Source organism: Ovis aries, chromosome 19, assembly GCF_016772045.2.
Source record: "Ovis aries strain OAR_USU_Benz2616 breed Rambouillet chromosome 19, ARS-UI_Ramb_v3.0, whole genome shotgun sequence".
Taxonomy (NCBI): Eukaryota; Metazoa; Chordata; class Mammalia; order Artiodactyla; family Bovidae; genus Ovis; species Ovis aries.
The window spans coordinates 23185350-23203155 of NC_056072.1; the positions used below are offsets into that span (position 1 = coordinate 23185350).

Genomic DNA, 17806 nt, shown 5'->3' on the forward strand with positions numbered 1-17806 from the left:
CAGAGATAACATTTCATGAGCCAAGTAAGCAGAGACTGTAAGGAGAGACAGACTACTTTAGTCCTCCGAAGGGCCATCTGTTGTCACCCCTGCAGGGGACAGAGTGGCTGCCCCTAACCTAGGCAGTCACCCCTAACCTCCCCAGGTCTCAGCTTCCTCCCTGTAACAGGTGAATTTCCTCCTTTGTGAGTTCTTTCCAATCTGCTTTTCACTTTCTGTTCCCCTACCCCCCGCCGTGACAGCCCCCTACCAAAGTGCTGAGAGAGATCCTGACCTAGAATGAGAGTTTATTTCAAGCTTGTTTTTAATTTATTATTCACTCTGCACTTTAGAGCTGGCACCCCATTATTATTTCCTAAACAACAGCTTCCCGGTTTGGAACTGGGCTCATTATCCTTTGCCCTCGGGTATGCCTCCCCGCCATCATCACGGCAAATCTTATTCATTTACTGCCACCCTGGTCATGAAGATGCACTGATTAATATTACCACTAACCTTATAAATCCATCCTTTCTGGAATTTACTCCCCTGCTCAGTTTAGGATCATTAGTGAATTTAATCAATGCAGGCTCTCCATCGCCATCAAGATGATTAATAAACTAATAGGAAGCCCAGGCTCCTCTGGGACATTTCACACGGCTCTTCCTTACCCCGTGAGGATGCAGCAATAATTATGCTCTGCTTGCAGCCCACCAGGCAGTATTCTCGCTCCATTCATTTCCTCCAACATTCTTCCTCCTCTCCTACCTTGTCTCATAAATCGCACTCTGGAGCCCTCCCCTTCCATTTTCACGCCAAGACCCAACTCAAGTACCACCTCTCTATTATTAAGTCCACCTCCCTTATTTGAGGGAAATGGAGACCCAGAGATATTTAATAATTCAGTAGTTATCAAACAGCCAAGAAGTGGCTATTAATGGATAATTTTCTCAAACAGGTGATATGAGTCAATTAGTAAGTTGCAATAAATTCGATTGACTAGTTAACCCACGAGAGCCCAGGGATCTTGATCAAGAGAGGGACACCAGATGAATACATTTTGATTGAGGAAAAGGGAGGATGGAGGAGTCAGGACTGCTGTCCAGCTCTGTTGGCAAGGTCACCGCACAGTCGGGAGGCATAGGGCACAGTGGTCAGGGGTCCGCCAGTCTCCGGGCACTCTTGGTCTGCCTTGAAACTCTGTCCTCCCATGCTGGGATTTCCAGGGTATGGAATACTTTTTATTTATTCCTCAGATGGAAGAAGTAGTTTCATTTTATCTGCCCTTGTTATCAGCTGCCCTTCCTCAACTGGCTTCTCTGCCTTATCTGAAGAGCTAACTTCCCACTTTTCACACTTCTTTCTCCTTTTGTAACTTTCTTAACTTCCGGATTGTTCTGTTCCTTTATTATCTCTGCCATCTTCTGTTTAACAAAACCCTGTGTCTCCTGAGGGGTTCGTGGTCTGAGTGAGGCTTTTCCTTTTCTAAAGTCCATCATCTTCTCCCTCCCTTCCCAGAAGCTCAGATGTCATGCATGAAACAAGCGGTAATGGAAACAGTCTCCTACAGTAATGCCTTCACCATGGAAAAGTGTCACGTGCATCCACCCAGCCGTGTCACTGGTCAGGCTCAGTGGATCTGAGTCTTGCACACCAGTGATCGGTCTTTCCCACAGTCACAGGCGTTGCCTCTCAAACGAACAACTGGGCCCTTGATGAAATCAGTATCTAAAAGCCAGGATCTATCAGACGAAGGTACCAAGTACCAATTAAAATGTAGTTAAAAATAAAAACAGCGCTTTAGGCCTGAGATGAGTAGCACTTAGACCCAGCGGAGTGGGGGAAAGTTCGCTGCACTTAGACGGCTCAGCTGTGAGGTCAAGGTAAACACGGATGGCAGCTGTCTTTCGGAGCACCTTCTACAACAAGACTCATAGGACTGTAAGGACTTCATGAAAATAGCTGGAAGCAGAAAATCAGGGAGGGAAGTAAGATTTGGTGGGGGCAGGGGCGGGGAATGGAAGCAAGGCTCTTACAGGGAAACTGTAGTGCCTTTTTCCTTGGACCTGACACTCATGGGCTGTGCATGAGTGAGGAAACCGGCACAGCAGCCCCAGGGCATAGGAAGTCCCCTCCCAGGCCCTCCAATCCACCTCCTTCACTTTACACTTTGCTGGCTCCACTCTCAGCACTCAGAAAAGAAAAAAATTCTGGCACAGTCTATTTGTCAGAGTCTTTCTTTCAATCCTCACACTGTGCTGGAACAGGGAGCGAACCAGACAGGAGAAAGGTGAAGGGGAGACACTTGTAGAGGGCTCAGGTTCACTCTCCACCGGAAATGAATTCTGCAAATTTCAAAGCTTTCTGAAGAAATGGTGGGCTTCTGGGTCAACAGTGACAAAAACTGATAGAAGAATACAAAGCTGACCCAATAACACGAAAAACCCACCCTCAGTATTCCCTGAAGGGGATATAACTTGCGGCAATTTCAGGTTTTCTTTACAAATGCGGGACTTGGGGTTGGTAAATGTGGTGGCTGATTTGGGCCACTGCCTCCTTTCACCCAGGCTCCTGTGGTTCTCAGGCTGACAGCCCCACTGCTTACTTGTTCCCAGTGGGGGAACAGGACAGTTCAGCCCTGTGGCCTCAAGGAGGGCCAGCAGGGAGCTTTCTCATTGTCCGCAGATGTCAGGAGCAGGGAGTTCCCCCTTAGCTTTCAAGTCCAGCCCCCACCAGCTGGACTTGCCCCCCGAGCTTTCTATGCATGACCTCTGTCTCATGATGTGCCCGCCAGCTGTTAGAAGAAAGGTGGGGCCCTGCTGTTGGGGCAGGCACTGTGCCTGGCACGTTCACTTATTTTATCTTATGTAGCTTCACAAACACGGGATTTTCCTGATTTAGAGGTGAGAAAAGAGATGCAGAGGGGTTAAGGAATTGGCCCAAGTGAGAGCCAGGAAGTGATGGACTAGCACCTGGAATGCAGCCCCAGGACTGGGCCCGTTCCCTGCTTTTTTTGTGATGCTGGTCACAGTGCAAGCACAGAAGGCGGGCGGGGGGTGGCACGGGGGCTAGCGGTAGTAAAAGGGTCACCCTGTCAGCTCGTGAGCTGGTCAGCCTCCATGCAGACCAAGCAATGGGGACATTTTCACTGACCTCTCCAGGCTCCTCTAGTCTAAATACCTCCTGTGAGCTGTCCATGGTGTTCATTTTCACACAGACCTTCCAGAGGGTGAGAGCCATCATGCCTGATGCCCTCTCCTACTCTCCAGTATCCTGAATATTCAGTGTTTTCTTTCCCTTCAGGCCTGAGCTTATGATTCAATCTTTTGAGGATTCTGACAGGACTTGATTTTTAGTCTGGCTTTGACGATTTAGGGAAATTATCTTGGTGCCTTACTGCTGAACACGATGTATTCACTCATAATCACAGTTATAAGAACTAAGATTTACTGAACACCTACTGTGAACTAGCACTGTGATGATCACTTTACAGGAATCAACTCAGTCAGTTCTTATCCCTATTGAGCAAAGCAGGTGATGGATCCTCCCCCCTGCTCAGGGACACCTCTCCTCACAAGTGGGAAAACCCAGATGAAGGTGCTTCACTTACGTTTCTTAAGTCTCTGTGAGGACAGCTCTCAGTTGCTTTAGCAGGTGGACAGGGCAAGCCCAGAAAACCCCTTACGGGGAAGAAAGTTCCGGGTTGCCTGGGGCCCTATAAGACACACAGCCCTTGGTGCTGTGTGGAAAAGTCTGCAAAGAAGAAGATGGCAAAGAAGAGTTTCCCACTCAGCTTCACCAAGTCCTGCTGGAGACCAACAATCTGGCAGCAATCCCTCTAGGGAATCCTGAGTGCATACAAGTATACACATTCACACACGCGCGCATTTGCACCCCCCCCCCCAAAAGCATGTCCTTTCCATATTTTGGGTCACTGAGCCCCATTTCCCCAGATGAACATAGTACAAGTTTTCTGCATTTTTCTCTGGGTCCTGCACTATCTACAGTCTGTCCACCAAGGCTAGGTGGGTTCCCTCTTTTTGTCTCCCTAAACCAGGTGAAGCTCAAAATCCACTTGACAGCTGTCTCGGAAAGCTCATCCACCTGAAAGGCATGCTTATGACTTCTGCTTGCATTGTGAGTCTGTGACCCCTCTTGGGGGCCCCTTCACAAATGATGCCAGTCTGCCCCTCCAATGAGGGGCAAGCAAAGGAGGCTTCGTACACTAACAAATCTGCATCCTCTCGGTTATCCAGCCCTGTCCATGTCCTGAGAACTCCTCTCAGTGCCTTTTGGCTTAACAGACAACGAATATGGCTGCTTCACTGGAAGAGCCCCATCAATCTACTCATTAGTCTTTTCCCTTGGAACCTATGGTTGAGACTGAAATCAGATTCAAGATCAGTATGGGCTCCCTGAAAGTCATGCTCATACGAAGAGCTTAAGGGTGGAACAGGCCTCCAAATCAAACTGACTGTCTAAGAGTTATCAGTCTGAACCATAAAGATCATATAATTTAAGAACAAGTGGGGCTACAGCACCAGCAGGGGGAAGATTTGACAAAGCTCTGAGAGCAGCCAGAGGCAGAGCTGGGACGTGGGGGTCTAGGGTCTGGGTCTCTTCAACCACCATCCTACCTATCCCCCACTCTCCCTTTCCCACCATTCACTCCCAGATCATACAACACGTGCAGAGATTTCCTTAGCTCCCTAATTCTCAAGGCTGAATGGGTGAGATGTCAGAAACTAAAGATGCCAAGGTCACCAGAAACCAGGCAGCCTGAGCTCCCAAACGCTCCAAGTTGCCGATACTGGGAGAACATCCTGGAATAAGGCGCAGAGCCTAAACTGCTTCTCCTCCTGAGCAGGACAGGCTTTGCGACTTCCTCTCTGTAAAGCTCACCTGTGCATAACCAAACAGTGCTCACCAATATCTTGAAAAGAAACATCTGTGGCTTCCATTTCAATGGCAGAAAAGTCATTCTTGAGTCAGAGAAAAGATTCAAGTTACCTGGAAATACTTGTTCCTCAGAGAATTTCCAATGTCAGAGACCCCAAATTCAAATGAATGATGTACTGAGGAGCCTCTGAACTTTTACAGAAGTAAAATTCTTCATTTTGACCCGAAGGATATATACTGTGAGTGGGGACTCTTCCCCTACTCAACTTTCACCGAAGTCACAGTAGGTGCTGTCTTTAATTCATTTAGTCACATAACTGATTCTCAACTCATTTTTGCATGAAAAAATCATGTAACATTAGATAATCCCCAGGCAGTTTTCATTTGGTAGTGAATATGTGAACACTTTTTCCTGCACTAAATTTATCTGCCAGTTTAGGTTTTCTTTGAAGAAAAGCCGACCTCAGCTCTGCTGTCTGGGTTAGTTCTGTCCTCAGGCGATGGTAAAGGATTGGTTCTAAAACAACGCTGGGACACTGCAGAAGCCAGGAGGGGAGAAATGACTCAAGTGCCACCTCTTCCAGGCAGGAACCATGACTGCTTCTCACCCTGCAAGCATCACCAACTTTTATATCGAAAGAAATAAAATCAGTTGTCTCTCTAAATTTTGCTAATTCATAGAGCACCTTCACTTATTAATGCAAGTACTGAAGTGAACAGCAAGACAGTAGTTTAACTGAAAAGATTTGTGTAACCACATTCACAAGTAAACGGCACTCTTATCAGGACCTGACACACTGCTTGCAGTGAGTTGCACAATTGAGACACCAATGGGACCCAGTGTGCCACGCTGATAATATTTACAACACTGCTCATTCTTCCTGCAGGACTCAAGTTTCACCTGTCTAACCCATTGAAAACAGGAAGAAGTCTGTTCCTGACGTAACCCTTGCTAAATTTAGATCCCCTGGACTAGTGTGGAATTTCTGAATGTGCTTGTCCGGGGACTTGGGTAAGGGCTCACTGTGTGGAACGGTGAGCTTCAGAAATGGGGCAGTGAGGCAGGCAGGGTCCCTTATTCATGAAATCAGAGTGGGAAATAAAGTGAGACACTATTTGATTCCATGGTATTCTAGTTCATCCCAGTTGCTCTTTATAGTAGCCATGTGCAGTAAAAACTAGGTTTAACAGGACACTTGGTGACAACCCAGAGAACTGAATACTAATCCTAGAATAACTGAGTCTCTGTGGTACTTGGAAAACAAAAGGTTTGTCTTTCTGAGCCTCTGTTCTTCATCATTTTACAAACCATGGCTACTGCCGGTGTGTAAAGTAGCTTAATCACACGAAACTTCTTTTTACATGCCACGGTCAGAGTGAGTCACTTAAAGTGATTCGGCCCCGACTAAGGCCTGGGGAACCGCAGGAGTAGTGGCATGCAAGGCAGCCTCCTTCTCCTGGAGACACAGCCTGAAAACGCAGCCACCTCCGGGAACTGAGCAGCAGTGCAGCAGGGCTGCCCTGCAGGGAAGTGGTATCCGGCGACGGCGATGGGCGGGAAGAGGACGCTGACAGTGCTGCACAGCAGGGAGCTGTTTAGGATGTGTTCTGCGAAGCGCCTGCCCTTGCAGTGTATTCTGGGTCTGGGGGACAGGGTCCCTGCACTCTGGTTAAGAGCACAGCCACTCAGCAAGTCCTGGCTCCTCCACTGGCTCCCCGACTCTGCCCGTCTCTGCTGCAGCTCCTCCATCCATCAGATGTGGACAGCAGTGCCCACCCTGGAGCGCTGCTTTGAGAAATCAACTGAGATTACACAGGAAGCTCTTTGCAGAGTGTCCGGTACCTAAAAAGTGAATGTAAAAATGTGTATAGAAAATAACCTGTTGGTGACTGCCGGTTACTGCTGACTTCTCTCTTCTGTTCTCTTCTACTACTTTCACCAATGAAAATATACTAAAATTAATTATGTGAGAGATCAGGATACACAAAATGATGGTGCCCTGGACTGACTCAGTGTACCAGAAAATGTGCTGGCTTGAGAGCATATTTAAGGGTCCTACTTCAACGCCCTTGTTTTTACAAATGAGGAAGCTGAGATCCGGAATGGCCACCTTCACAAGACTAGGCAAAGGCACAGACAAAAGCATGCCTCTCATAATTCTGGTCGCATGTGATGCACTGGTGTAAGCTGAGCCACAGACAAAAGCATGCCTCTCGCACTTATGGCTGGGTGTGAGGCACTGATGTAAACAGAACCAGTGAGGAAAGGAGGTGGGGGTCTACAGTGATTGAGGAGAATCAAAGTAACTTCCAAGGACTCCAGTTTGGGAACTTGGAAGAGTGAAGACCAAAACGGAGGGGTCGTGAGGGAAGCTGCTTTGATGCGAAGAAGGGTGTGAGTTTAGTTTTGAATGTTGTCAGCTTTGAGGCTCATGCCAGTGGGTTCCACCTATGGGCAATCTCAGATCCAGACCAAGAGATGGGCAGGAATAAAGATGCACGAGAAGCAGCCACGGAATTAAAAGACGAAGCTGAGCTCAACAAACTTTTCAAAGTTCAAAGAATAGATCACAGTGGAAAAACACCAAGAGATCAAGGTTGAGCTAAGAGGGCCAGCTGAATTAAGAAGGAGGGAAGGAAATTATATTGAAGGAGAGGAAGATTTGGGTGGAGGATTCAGTGGCTTGGTTTCCAGGTGGGCATAACCATCAAGACTGAAATTCAGAGGAAGGTCAGGGAAGATAAAGTTGCAAAAAGAAACCAACCATCCTTTGGCTTCAACCAGGAGGAAGTCATCCAGGATTTTAAAAAGTGGTTTCTGAGATGGGAAAATGAAGCTGCCTCAATTTCTTATTCAACAAATGAGTCTAGGAAATAAAGTAAGACGGTATTTGATGATCACTGAGAGAGATGGCAGAGCAAAGTAATGGCTTATTCAAGATAAAGGCTTCTATGAATATTTGAAAGCAGAAGGGGAAAGATGAAGGAGAGATTAAAGCTTTTGGGAGGTAGAGGATCAACCCCAAGTAAGAGTTCTCAGGAGGCAAAAAAAAAAAAAAAAATAGTGCAAGAGATCAAGGGAACACTGGAATCACGAGCATTAAATCCTCAAGACATCTCTTCATCCTGACACCTTGAAAGATTTGAGTTTTATGTATTTGGGGTTTTTTCCCAAGTCTTAAGATATTTACAGGGACTTGAAAATTGCACTTAACATTTACTCCTGATTTTATAAAAGCAACTGTTAATGGCAAACTGAGGATTAGGACCTCCTGGTGAGGTGTGTCTGTCTCACCCCTGTATTTAGAGCTGCTGTCACTTAATTACCTGTGTCTTTATTTACTTAGCGAGTTCCTCCCTCAACTGCAGGAAGAGAAGTCTCAAATGGGTTCTTTTAACCCTGTCTCCCGGCAAGGTGTATAGAGTCCAATACACAATAGGAGCTCAATAAATATTGACTAGATGGGTGCAAAAAGGAATAAACAAACACAGAAAGGCCAGTATATTCGAGAGATAACTCGATATTTTCATCTTCTCTAAAAATGAATTAGGAAGTTTAGTAAGCAGATTATTCTCTAAACACCATTGGGTTTTTCTTGAATGCATTTCCAGTACCTTAAATGAAAACACACACACACACACCCCAAAGCTATCATTAAAGCCCATAGAAAGATCTACCCCCTGAATGTAGATTACAAGGAAATTTAACTTGAGTCGGATGGCATTTACACTTTCTGTACTGAATCAGGGCAGTTAGCATCTACGTCCCTATCTGTGAAATGGACATGATTCCAACACCTGCTTTGAGGACAATTTAGATTGTAAATTGTAAGACTATAAATGCTGGGAAAGATTGAGGGCTAGAGGGTGGCAGAGGATAAGACGGTTAGATAACATCACTGACTCAATGGACATGAATATGAGCAAACTCTGGGAGATAGCGGAGGTCAGGGAAGTGTGATGTGATGCAGTCCATGGGATCACAGACAGTCGGACACAACTTGGCAACTAAACAACAAGATTGTAAAGTACTTTCAACAGAGTTTGATACCTTTGTTGTTACCCACAAGTATTATTCCATACTGTACTTCCTCTAAAAGTCCAACTTTGTAAGATACTTTGATTGCAATGCAATTAGGTTACTGATTAGGCTTACATTTTTACAGTTTTTTCATCTAAAATCCTTATGACTCACCCAAAGCACTAAATGCCAAGATCCGGGTGGAATATTACCTAGAATATATCCCATAAATACCTGTTCAGTGATTAAATAATGTTTTAAGATTAAAACTGGTCTCATTGCCATTGTTTCATTTCACTCTCATATCAGCTCTGTGAGATGCCTGCTACCTTTTACAGATAAGAAACCTAAGACTCGGGAAAGTTAAGCATCACGCAGCACCTGCAACTCAGAGCCAAGCCTCTTGACGCCCTACTGTAGTCATTCCTCTTACCTACTGCTAATTCAAGTTCTGATTTTTCTTTTTTCATTAGGGAAGGATGATCAGAAGCCCTGGACAGAGTGGTTCCTTATTGCAGTTATGATGACCATCTGCTTCATCTTGTTAATTTTCTCACTCATCTGCAGAATGTAGGTATTCTTTTTACTTAGGGTGCTTTCACTGGGATCTGAATACTGAATTACATTCTTGCCAGGCATCCACTGGATGGAGGGCTCTTGTTATCAGGTGGAGTCTACAGTATTTCTGTGTCTTCCTGGACAGCCTTTCCAAGATGAGTGTGGACTAAGGAAAAAACTGGGAAACAGGTGATTTACAGAAAATGGACAGAGCTCAGTACAGCCTCAGTCGCTGCATGTCCCCTTCTTGACTTTGCCAACAGTCTGCTGATTTCTGTGGTGGTTTCACATTTGTGTTCTTTTGCTTCCATGACTGTCTTCCACTCAGTCCTTGGGTGCTTCTGTTGAGCCCCCAGGGCGCGTCTGTTACATCTCAGGGAAAGGAAGGCAGCCCACTGGATGCTGACGCCACCACAGTGCCTCCTGTGTTATGACCCCCAGTCACAAGGCGTCGGGTCCTAGCCTGGCCCTTCCGTTATCTGGCCCCAGAGCTGCCGATTGTTCCCAGATTCTGGAGACCTTGCAGATGTCGCAACCAACCCTAGAGCCTGCCAAAGCCCCCACAGGAGCTTCTCAACCCTCTGGCGTCCAGGAAGGTCAAGTGCCACTTAGGAGGCTGCAGAACATATTCTATCTCAGCTTTTTCATAGTTTAGAAAATGACTTTTAGGGGACTTCCCTGGAGGCCCAGTGGTTAAGACTTTGCCTTCCAGTGCAGGGGGTGTGGGTCTGATTCCTGATGAGCGAGCTAAGACCCCACACGCCTCATAGTCAGAAAACGAAAACTTTTTTTTTTTAAAGAAGCAATATTTTAACAAGTTAAAGACTTAAAAAAATGGTCCATGTCAAAAAAAAAAAAAAAAAAAAACCCCAACCAAACCAACCTTAATAAAGAAAATGACTTATCTTAAACAGCTTCACTATTTTAAATGTTATATAAGATGGCATCTATACCGGGGGGTGGTGGTGGCGGCGGCAGTTCAGAAAAGAGGAAAAAAAGTAGACCGAGAGCCGATACATAGGAGGAAGGGCGCATCAGCATCACAGGTGACCTGGAAGCCCACACATGTGATGCCCCTCACTGTCAGAAATCAGGGCTGACAACACGTACCAACATGAAGCAGTTGTCATTTTCTCATTCTTGGATCATAAGTCACATCAAAGCCTTGCAGTACCCCTACATTCTTCAACTATTATTACCAAGTAGGTATTTGGAGGTCTTCGTCGATGAAGATTTTGAATTTACAAATTGGCAGGTTTGGGGATTAACCAGGTCACTGTTTAGAGCAGCTACTAAAGCACAAGAAAGGCAGCTTTTGCTCATCTGTCTCCCTCCTTTACTCTGTTTTCAGATGCCACTTATGGACCAAGTTGTTTCCACCTGTTCCAGTGCCAAAAAGTAATATTAACGATTTCTTTGTAATCATCAACAATGAGGTAATACTGAAGGTTCTCTAATGTCATATCCGCCCAGGGACCAGTGGGTCCTGTCACTGAGCCACTCGTTTTCCATGTTACAAGAAAGGGCTTTTACCCAGGAGGCCGGATGTCTTCATACTGCTTTAGTCACTCTGCTCTTTGGCTGATTGTTTTAATACATGTTCCTTACAATCTCTGAATATTGCAAAGGTCCTACTCAATTATGAGGGTCCTCACCAGTCAGAAAACATGAATTTTTATTTTCTATCAGCCATCTTTTAACTGACCTTGGGCAATTCCTTCAACCCCATGAGATTTGACTTCCTCTTCTGTACAGTAACAGGCATAGATGCGTCCAATGACCTGTTTAACTCTGACATTTTAAGAATTCATGTTTCTGCCCCTGAGTACCCCTAAGTTTTTCAGAGGAATTTTCCCTAGCTTCTAAATATAAAGAACCATAGAGCAGGCAAATGACTTCCCCAAATATGTTTTTGTAGGTGCCATTTATGCACTCAGAGCACTTAGGTGTAACCACTCACTCACTTATCGACATGTGTTCAATTGTTCTAGCATCAAGTGGGAAAAGTGAATTGCCTTGGTGTCTTTGCTGACAATAAGCTGCCCGTGCATATGTGTGTCTATATCTTGATTACTGTCTCTCTCTGTATGCCAATACAACACTGTCTTGAAACTGAAGCTTTATTGTAAATCTGGAGACCAGGTAGTTTAAAACTTCCAAACATGACTGTTCAAAGTTGTTTTGGTTATTCCAAGTCCTTTTTATTTTCATATGGCATGGCAACACACGCCAGTATTCTTGCCTGGAGAATCCAATGGACAAAGGAGCCTGGCAGGCTACAATCCACGGGGTCACACAGAGTCAGACACAAATGAAGTGACTTAGCACAAGCTTCAGAGACAGTTAATCAATTTCAACAAAAAAGGCTGCTGGGATCCTGATCAGGTGATTTGAGAGAGAAGGAACATCTTACCAGTAATGAGTCTTTCAATCTGTAAACACAACATCTCACCTTATTTATTTAGATTTTAACTTCTGTCACCAAGGTCTTGCGCTGCTAAGTGTATTGATGTTCAGTTGCTTGTCAAATCTGTCCTTAAACTGAATGGATATTTACATTAGGGGCCAGGGGACTTTCTATAAAGAGCAAGATAGTACATATTTAAGGGCCAAATGTTTATCACACAGTCATCATACTGTGAAAGCAACCACAGACAATATACAAATAGCTCTGGACAATAAAACTGTATTTACAAAAGCAGGCAATGAGCCAGACTCAGTCCATGGGCTGCAGACTGCAGACCCTCATCAAGGAGTTTTCTTAACAAATTTAGTTTTCTCTTTGATAAAGTGACTCATGGTTCGATAAGTCAACTGGTGACTAGCTGTAGGGGATGAGTTGATCAGACACTCACCAAAACGGCTCACTGCAGAGAGCAGTGATCTTTAGAGTTAGCAGTCTGGGCGTCTGGGGTGACTGAGCCTATGATAGTTACTGACCCAGCGAAGCAGAGGATCAAGGCTGGCCCAAGACCCACGCCTGCGCTCAGCTCCACCCCTGTGGTCTCCTTTACCAAGGCACCCTCTGGCTTGCTCTTGATAACCCACAGCTTTTCTGGAAGGTGAGTGTGGCCCCCTGGGAAAGTTGTTTGGCTTCATGTGAATTTGTGCTGTGGATCCCTTCTGACTGGCACACTCATGCCTGGAAAGCACCTGTGGTTTAAGCAGCAGACTCAAGTCGTTTGTCCTGGGCTCTTAATGGCACATATTACTGCTGGTATCTCGTTTCCCTTCAGGACCCCCAAAATTTCCTTGCATATTCTGAGGCTGGTAAAAGAAACAGGCTTAACAGTTTACTGTGAAAGTTTGCAGTTTGTTGTTAATTAAAATCAAGTCATGTATGCAAAAGGAACAATTCCAGGTAGACAGGTTGATTTCAGAAGAAGCAGAGGATTCATGGCAGAGCCCATCACTGCCAGGCTGTTCCTCTGGACAATATGCTCTCCTCTCACATTTGGGGTGGTGGTGAGTGTGAGCGAGAGAGCGCGTGTATGTGTACGCACATGTCACTAAGTCGTATCCGACTCTTTGTGACCCCACGGACTGCAGCCCACCGGGCTCCTCTGTCCATTTTCCAGGCAAGAATACTGGAGTGGGTGGCCATTCCCTCCTCCACACTGCAGTGGGCCAGATGAAAAGCAGATCTGTGAGTGGGCGTGGGGAGGGGGCCAGGCTGAGGGGTTGGGGAGAAGCAGGGAGAGCTGGGAGAATGAAGCCTGCCTTCTGCTGTCAGTTCGACCGCCCACACCCTCCCCCTGGGGGACAGGTGACTCAGGACAGAGCGGACCAGGGCTGGGCCCCAGGCAGCAGCGTCCCAGCCTCGCCCTCCCAAAGCACAGTCTGCCCAGTCCACTTTGGGGGCCTCTGCTGCAATGACGAGGAGGGGGCCCTTTAGAGCTATTGACAGACCACCAGGAAGCCTTCCACTGATGGGAAAGGAAACCCTCTGCTGTTCATCACTGCTGGCTCCTCTGAACTTGATGCTGGTACCCAGAGTCCTGGGATTCAGAGGGTGGCTACCGTCCCAGAGAGGCCATTACACACATTTTTGCTTGTCCAGACCTGAGTCAGAAATTAGTTTTTTTACACTCAAGAGACTCAGGGAAGGAGAAGGAGGGAGCAAGGAAGGGGACGAGCTGGCTGAACAATAAAAAAGGTTCACTTAAAAAAACAAACAAACAAACAACACTCTTATTCTAAGCATTTCACTTGTTAAAGACTGGTTCCCAGCCATTCTCTGTTTCAACACTGGCAACTGGAGAGAGTTCCTTCCAAGATTAAGTAGATCACAAACCACTCAAAGCACATAAGGCAGAGCACACGGCTGCTTGGTTCATCACTGCATATTCAACGCGTCACATGGTGTCCAGAGCAGAGCTGTGCTAAATCGTTTCAGTTGTGTTCAACTCTTTGCGACCCTATGGACCACAGCCCACCAGGCTCCTGTGCCAGTGCAGAGTAGGTATTAAAAACATGCTGAATGACTTCTACACTGTTGGTGGCACTTGCAGGTTGGTACAGACACTGTCAAAAGAAGTATGGAGGCTCCTTAGAAAACTAAACATAGAATTAGCACATGGTCGAGCAATCTCACTCCTGGGCATGTATCCAGACAAAATTCTTAATCCAAAATGATGCATGCACCCCTATGTTCATAGCAGCATGACTTACAATAGCCAAGACTTGGGGGCAACCTAAATGCCCGTCGACAGATGATTGGATAAAGAAGTTGTAGAGCATACATACAATGGAATATTATCCAGCCATAAGGCAGAGTGAAATAATGCCATCTGCAGCAACATGGATGAACAGGGATTAAAACACTACATGAAGTAAGAAACAGAGAAATCTCATATGATGTTACTCACCCGTGGAGTCTAGACTATGGCACATACAAACCTATTTACAAGACAGAAACAGTCTCATATACATAGAGAAAAGACTTTAGGGAGAGGGAGGAGATGAGGGAGGTGGATGGGCTGGGAGACTGGTGTTGGTAGATACAGACGGTTACATTTAGAATGGATAAACAAGGCCCTAACATATAGCACAGGGTACTGTATTCAATATCCTGTGATAAGCATAATGGAAAACAATATAAAAAACAACATATATATTTTATAACTGAATCACTTTGCTGTGAAGCAGAAATTAGCACTACACTGTAAATCAAATATACTTCAATTAAAAATATGAAAAGAAATACACTGAATGAGGAAAGAAGGTGGAGCAATATGATCTCTTACAGGAAGTTTATTTTTGGTCACAAATTTTATAATTAATATTAGCATTATTTATAATAGCCAAAATAGGACACAATACCCCAATTTAGGGGAAGACTATAGTGAACTTTGGATAGTGTATGATGAAGCTATTCAAAATGACACAGCCAAAAAACATCCAATCATGCTTCAGCATCTGCAGGGGGAATGGCTCCAGGAGATCCTGAGGGTACCGATGTCCGCAGGTGCTAGAGCCCCTTATAGAAAAGAGTCAAACCCGCGGGTACAGAGGGCTGGCCGTAAGTAACTTAAAATATGAAATGATGCTGCACAAAAAGCAGTCAACTTATAAAGCTCTTCAAGTAACTGTAACGATAACTCAACAGCTAGAGAAAAGGGCTGAAGAGACATGGGACTGTGCTTGGGAGGTAAGTTTATGGGTGTTTTTTGGTCTTCTTCCTACTTCATTTCCATATTTTCTTCAGTGAACATTTACTATTTTTAAGAGCTAAATGACTTGAAACCAATTGTAAAGAAATTCAAAGAATGGAAAAGTTCTCTAAAAAACATCTAAGGAAGGATTCTTTGTTTTGCAGAAAACTGGTTCCAGTGAAACTGAAGTCATAAGTTATGTGGAGGAGGCTGGATTTGAGACCCTGGAAGACTCTGTGTTTTGACTGTCCCTGGAACATTCTCAAAATCAGCTCATGCTCACCAGCCTCAGTGATGACAATGGGAAAGGCTGTTTCCTGGCTGTGAGTTTACAGGACACTCAATTTAGCTCTAAGGTGATGCAGCCAGACAAATCCCTGACAAGCGTGGACGCCTCGCCACAATCTCCTAACACACACTGGGTGACTGACTCATCCATCCTGCCAGGTCTCATCTCTGCACGGGCAGCTACCTCTCACCCTCCAGTCACCTGATCTGCATTACTCACCTCACACATTTTTGTGCCAGAGAGACCGTTATTGAGGCTAACGTCAGTTGTTTTTACTCTGGTAGTAATAATCAACTAAAATCTCAGGAAGGAAGCATTTTGTACCATTCTGGAATGAACAGTGAACTTGCATTCAAGACTGTCTTTCCTACGGCAAGTGGGAGCCACGGTGCTTTTATTCTGAGTTCAGGAATACTTTTTCAAGTAATGTGTGGGTGTGGGGGTGTGTGGTGGAGGGAGATGGAGAGAGGGGAGAGAGGAGGGAGGGAGAGAGGTACAATCAAGTTAGCATCACTGCAGACAAACTAATTTCAAACCATAAGGAGCTAGTGAATCAGTCTATACCCAATGAGGGGAAAGGATTTTGTTTGAAGATTATCTTCTCGAAGGCAGCCTTGATATTTCAGGAATACCCTGAGAAAGGCACTGGGTAGAATTGTGTTGGAAGAGGATCACTCTATCAAGAATGACTTTTCTGAAGAGATGTCTACTTGCAAAGACTTCAGGGCAACTTGCTGGGCATCTGTTCAGGAAGGGCTGGATCAACCCCAGCGTCAGAGGTTTGGAATGGGTCCTACACAGTACTCATCAAACATCCCAATCTAGACAGGAATCCCTCTGACACCCACATGTGCTGCTGATGGTTTAGTCACTCAGCTGTGTCCGACTCCTTGCTATCCTATGGACTGTAGACTGCCAGGCTCCTCTGTTCATGGGATTTTCCAGGCAAGAATACTGGAGTGGGTTGTCATTTCCTTCTCCAGGGGATCTTCCCAGGTCTCCTGCATTGCAGGCAGATTCTTTACTGGTGAGACACCATGGAAGCTTGACATCTTCCTGTATTGTTTGCAACTAGATTCTGGGCAGCTGGAAATTGAAGGGACCCAAACAGCGCTGACTGTACAGGGCCCTGGAACAGGAAGCTTAGGACTGGGAAAGGTCACAGTGCTCAGAACGGCCTCTGCCAGGGCCTACTCTTTACATGCTTGTCATACTTGATTTAGCCAGTCAGTTCTATCCAAGAATGGGTAAGGTTGACTACCGAATCCTTCCAAGGGCTGCTTTCCTGATGAACGTCCACTGCACCTAGCAGGAACTGGGTCCAGGACAACAGGCACAGGGATCTGGCAGCTGTCAGTGACTGCGTTAGGGAACAAATGTGCCCCACTCCCCATTCAGATGTCAAAACTCTGCACCCTACTGTGATGGCATTTGGAGGCGGGGCTTTGGGGGAAGATGAGGCTGGAACGCTCAGGAACGGGATTAGTGCTCTACAAGGGGACCCCAAAGAATTTCTCCCCCATGTGATGATATGAGAAGTTGGCATTCTGCAGCCAGGAAGAAGACTCTCACCAGAACCCCAGCACGCTGACACAATGATCTGGGACTTCCAGTCTCCAAAACTGTGATAAATAAATTTCTGTTGTTTATAAACCCCCTAGACTGTATGCTTTGTTAAGGCAGACAGGGTTTAGGAGCTGCACCAGATGCTATGCACACATCTCTCTAACCCTGAGAAGCCCATGTGGTCAGTATTATTGCTTCCGTTTTACAGATACAATCACTGAGGCTCAGAGAGCATGTTAGATAGGAAATAGAAGATTTGATAGAGCGCCTGAAGAACTATGGACGGAGTTCCATGACAATGCACAGCAGGCAGTGATCAAGACCATCCTCAAGAAAAAGAAATGCAAAAAACCAAAATGGCTGTCTGAGGAGGCCTAACAAATAGCTGGGAAAGGAAGAGAAACTAAAGGCAAAGGAGAAAAGGAAAGATACACCCATTTGAATGCAGAGTTCCAAAGAATAGCAAGGAGAGATAAGAAAGCCTTCCTCAGTGATCAGTGCAAAGAAATAGAGGAAAACAATAAAATGGGAAGGCCTAGCGATCTCTTCAAGAAAATTAGAGATACCAAGGGAACATTTCATGCAAAGATGGGCACAATAAAGGACAGAATAATGGCACAGATGGGCACAATAAAGGACAGAAATGGCATGGACCTAACAGAAGCAGAAGATAATAGGAAGAGGTGGTGGGAATATACAGAAGAACTGTACAAAAAAGATCTTCACGACCCAGATAACAATGATGGTGTGATCACTCACCTAGAGCCAGACATCCTGGAATGTGAAGCCAACTGGGCCTTAGGAAGCATCACTACGAACAAGGCTAGTGGAGGTGATGGA

At 45.5% G+C, this 17806-nt stretch overlaps 1 protein-coding gene across 1 annotated transcript in view; it reads left to right on the forward strand.

The window, feature by feature from the left end:
• Nucleotides 1-17053, forward strand: part of IL5RA (interleukin 5 receptor subunit alpha) — a 40043-nt gene extending 22990 nt beyond the window's left edge. Inside the window, exons 10-12 of the mRNA XM_027958157.3 lie at nucleotides 9373-9469; nucleotides 10809-10893; nucleotides 15276-17053. Of these exons, the coding sequence (XP_027813958.1) occupies nucleotides 9373-9469; nucleotides 10809-10893; nucleotides 15276-15356 (263 nt within the window). The 3' untranslated portion in view covers nucleotides 15357-17053. The remainder of the gene's footprint in view (nucleotides 1-9372; nucleotides 9470-10808; nucleotides 10894-15275) is intronic.
• The last annotated feature ends 753 nt before the right edge of the window (nucleotides 17054-17806 follow it).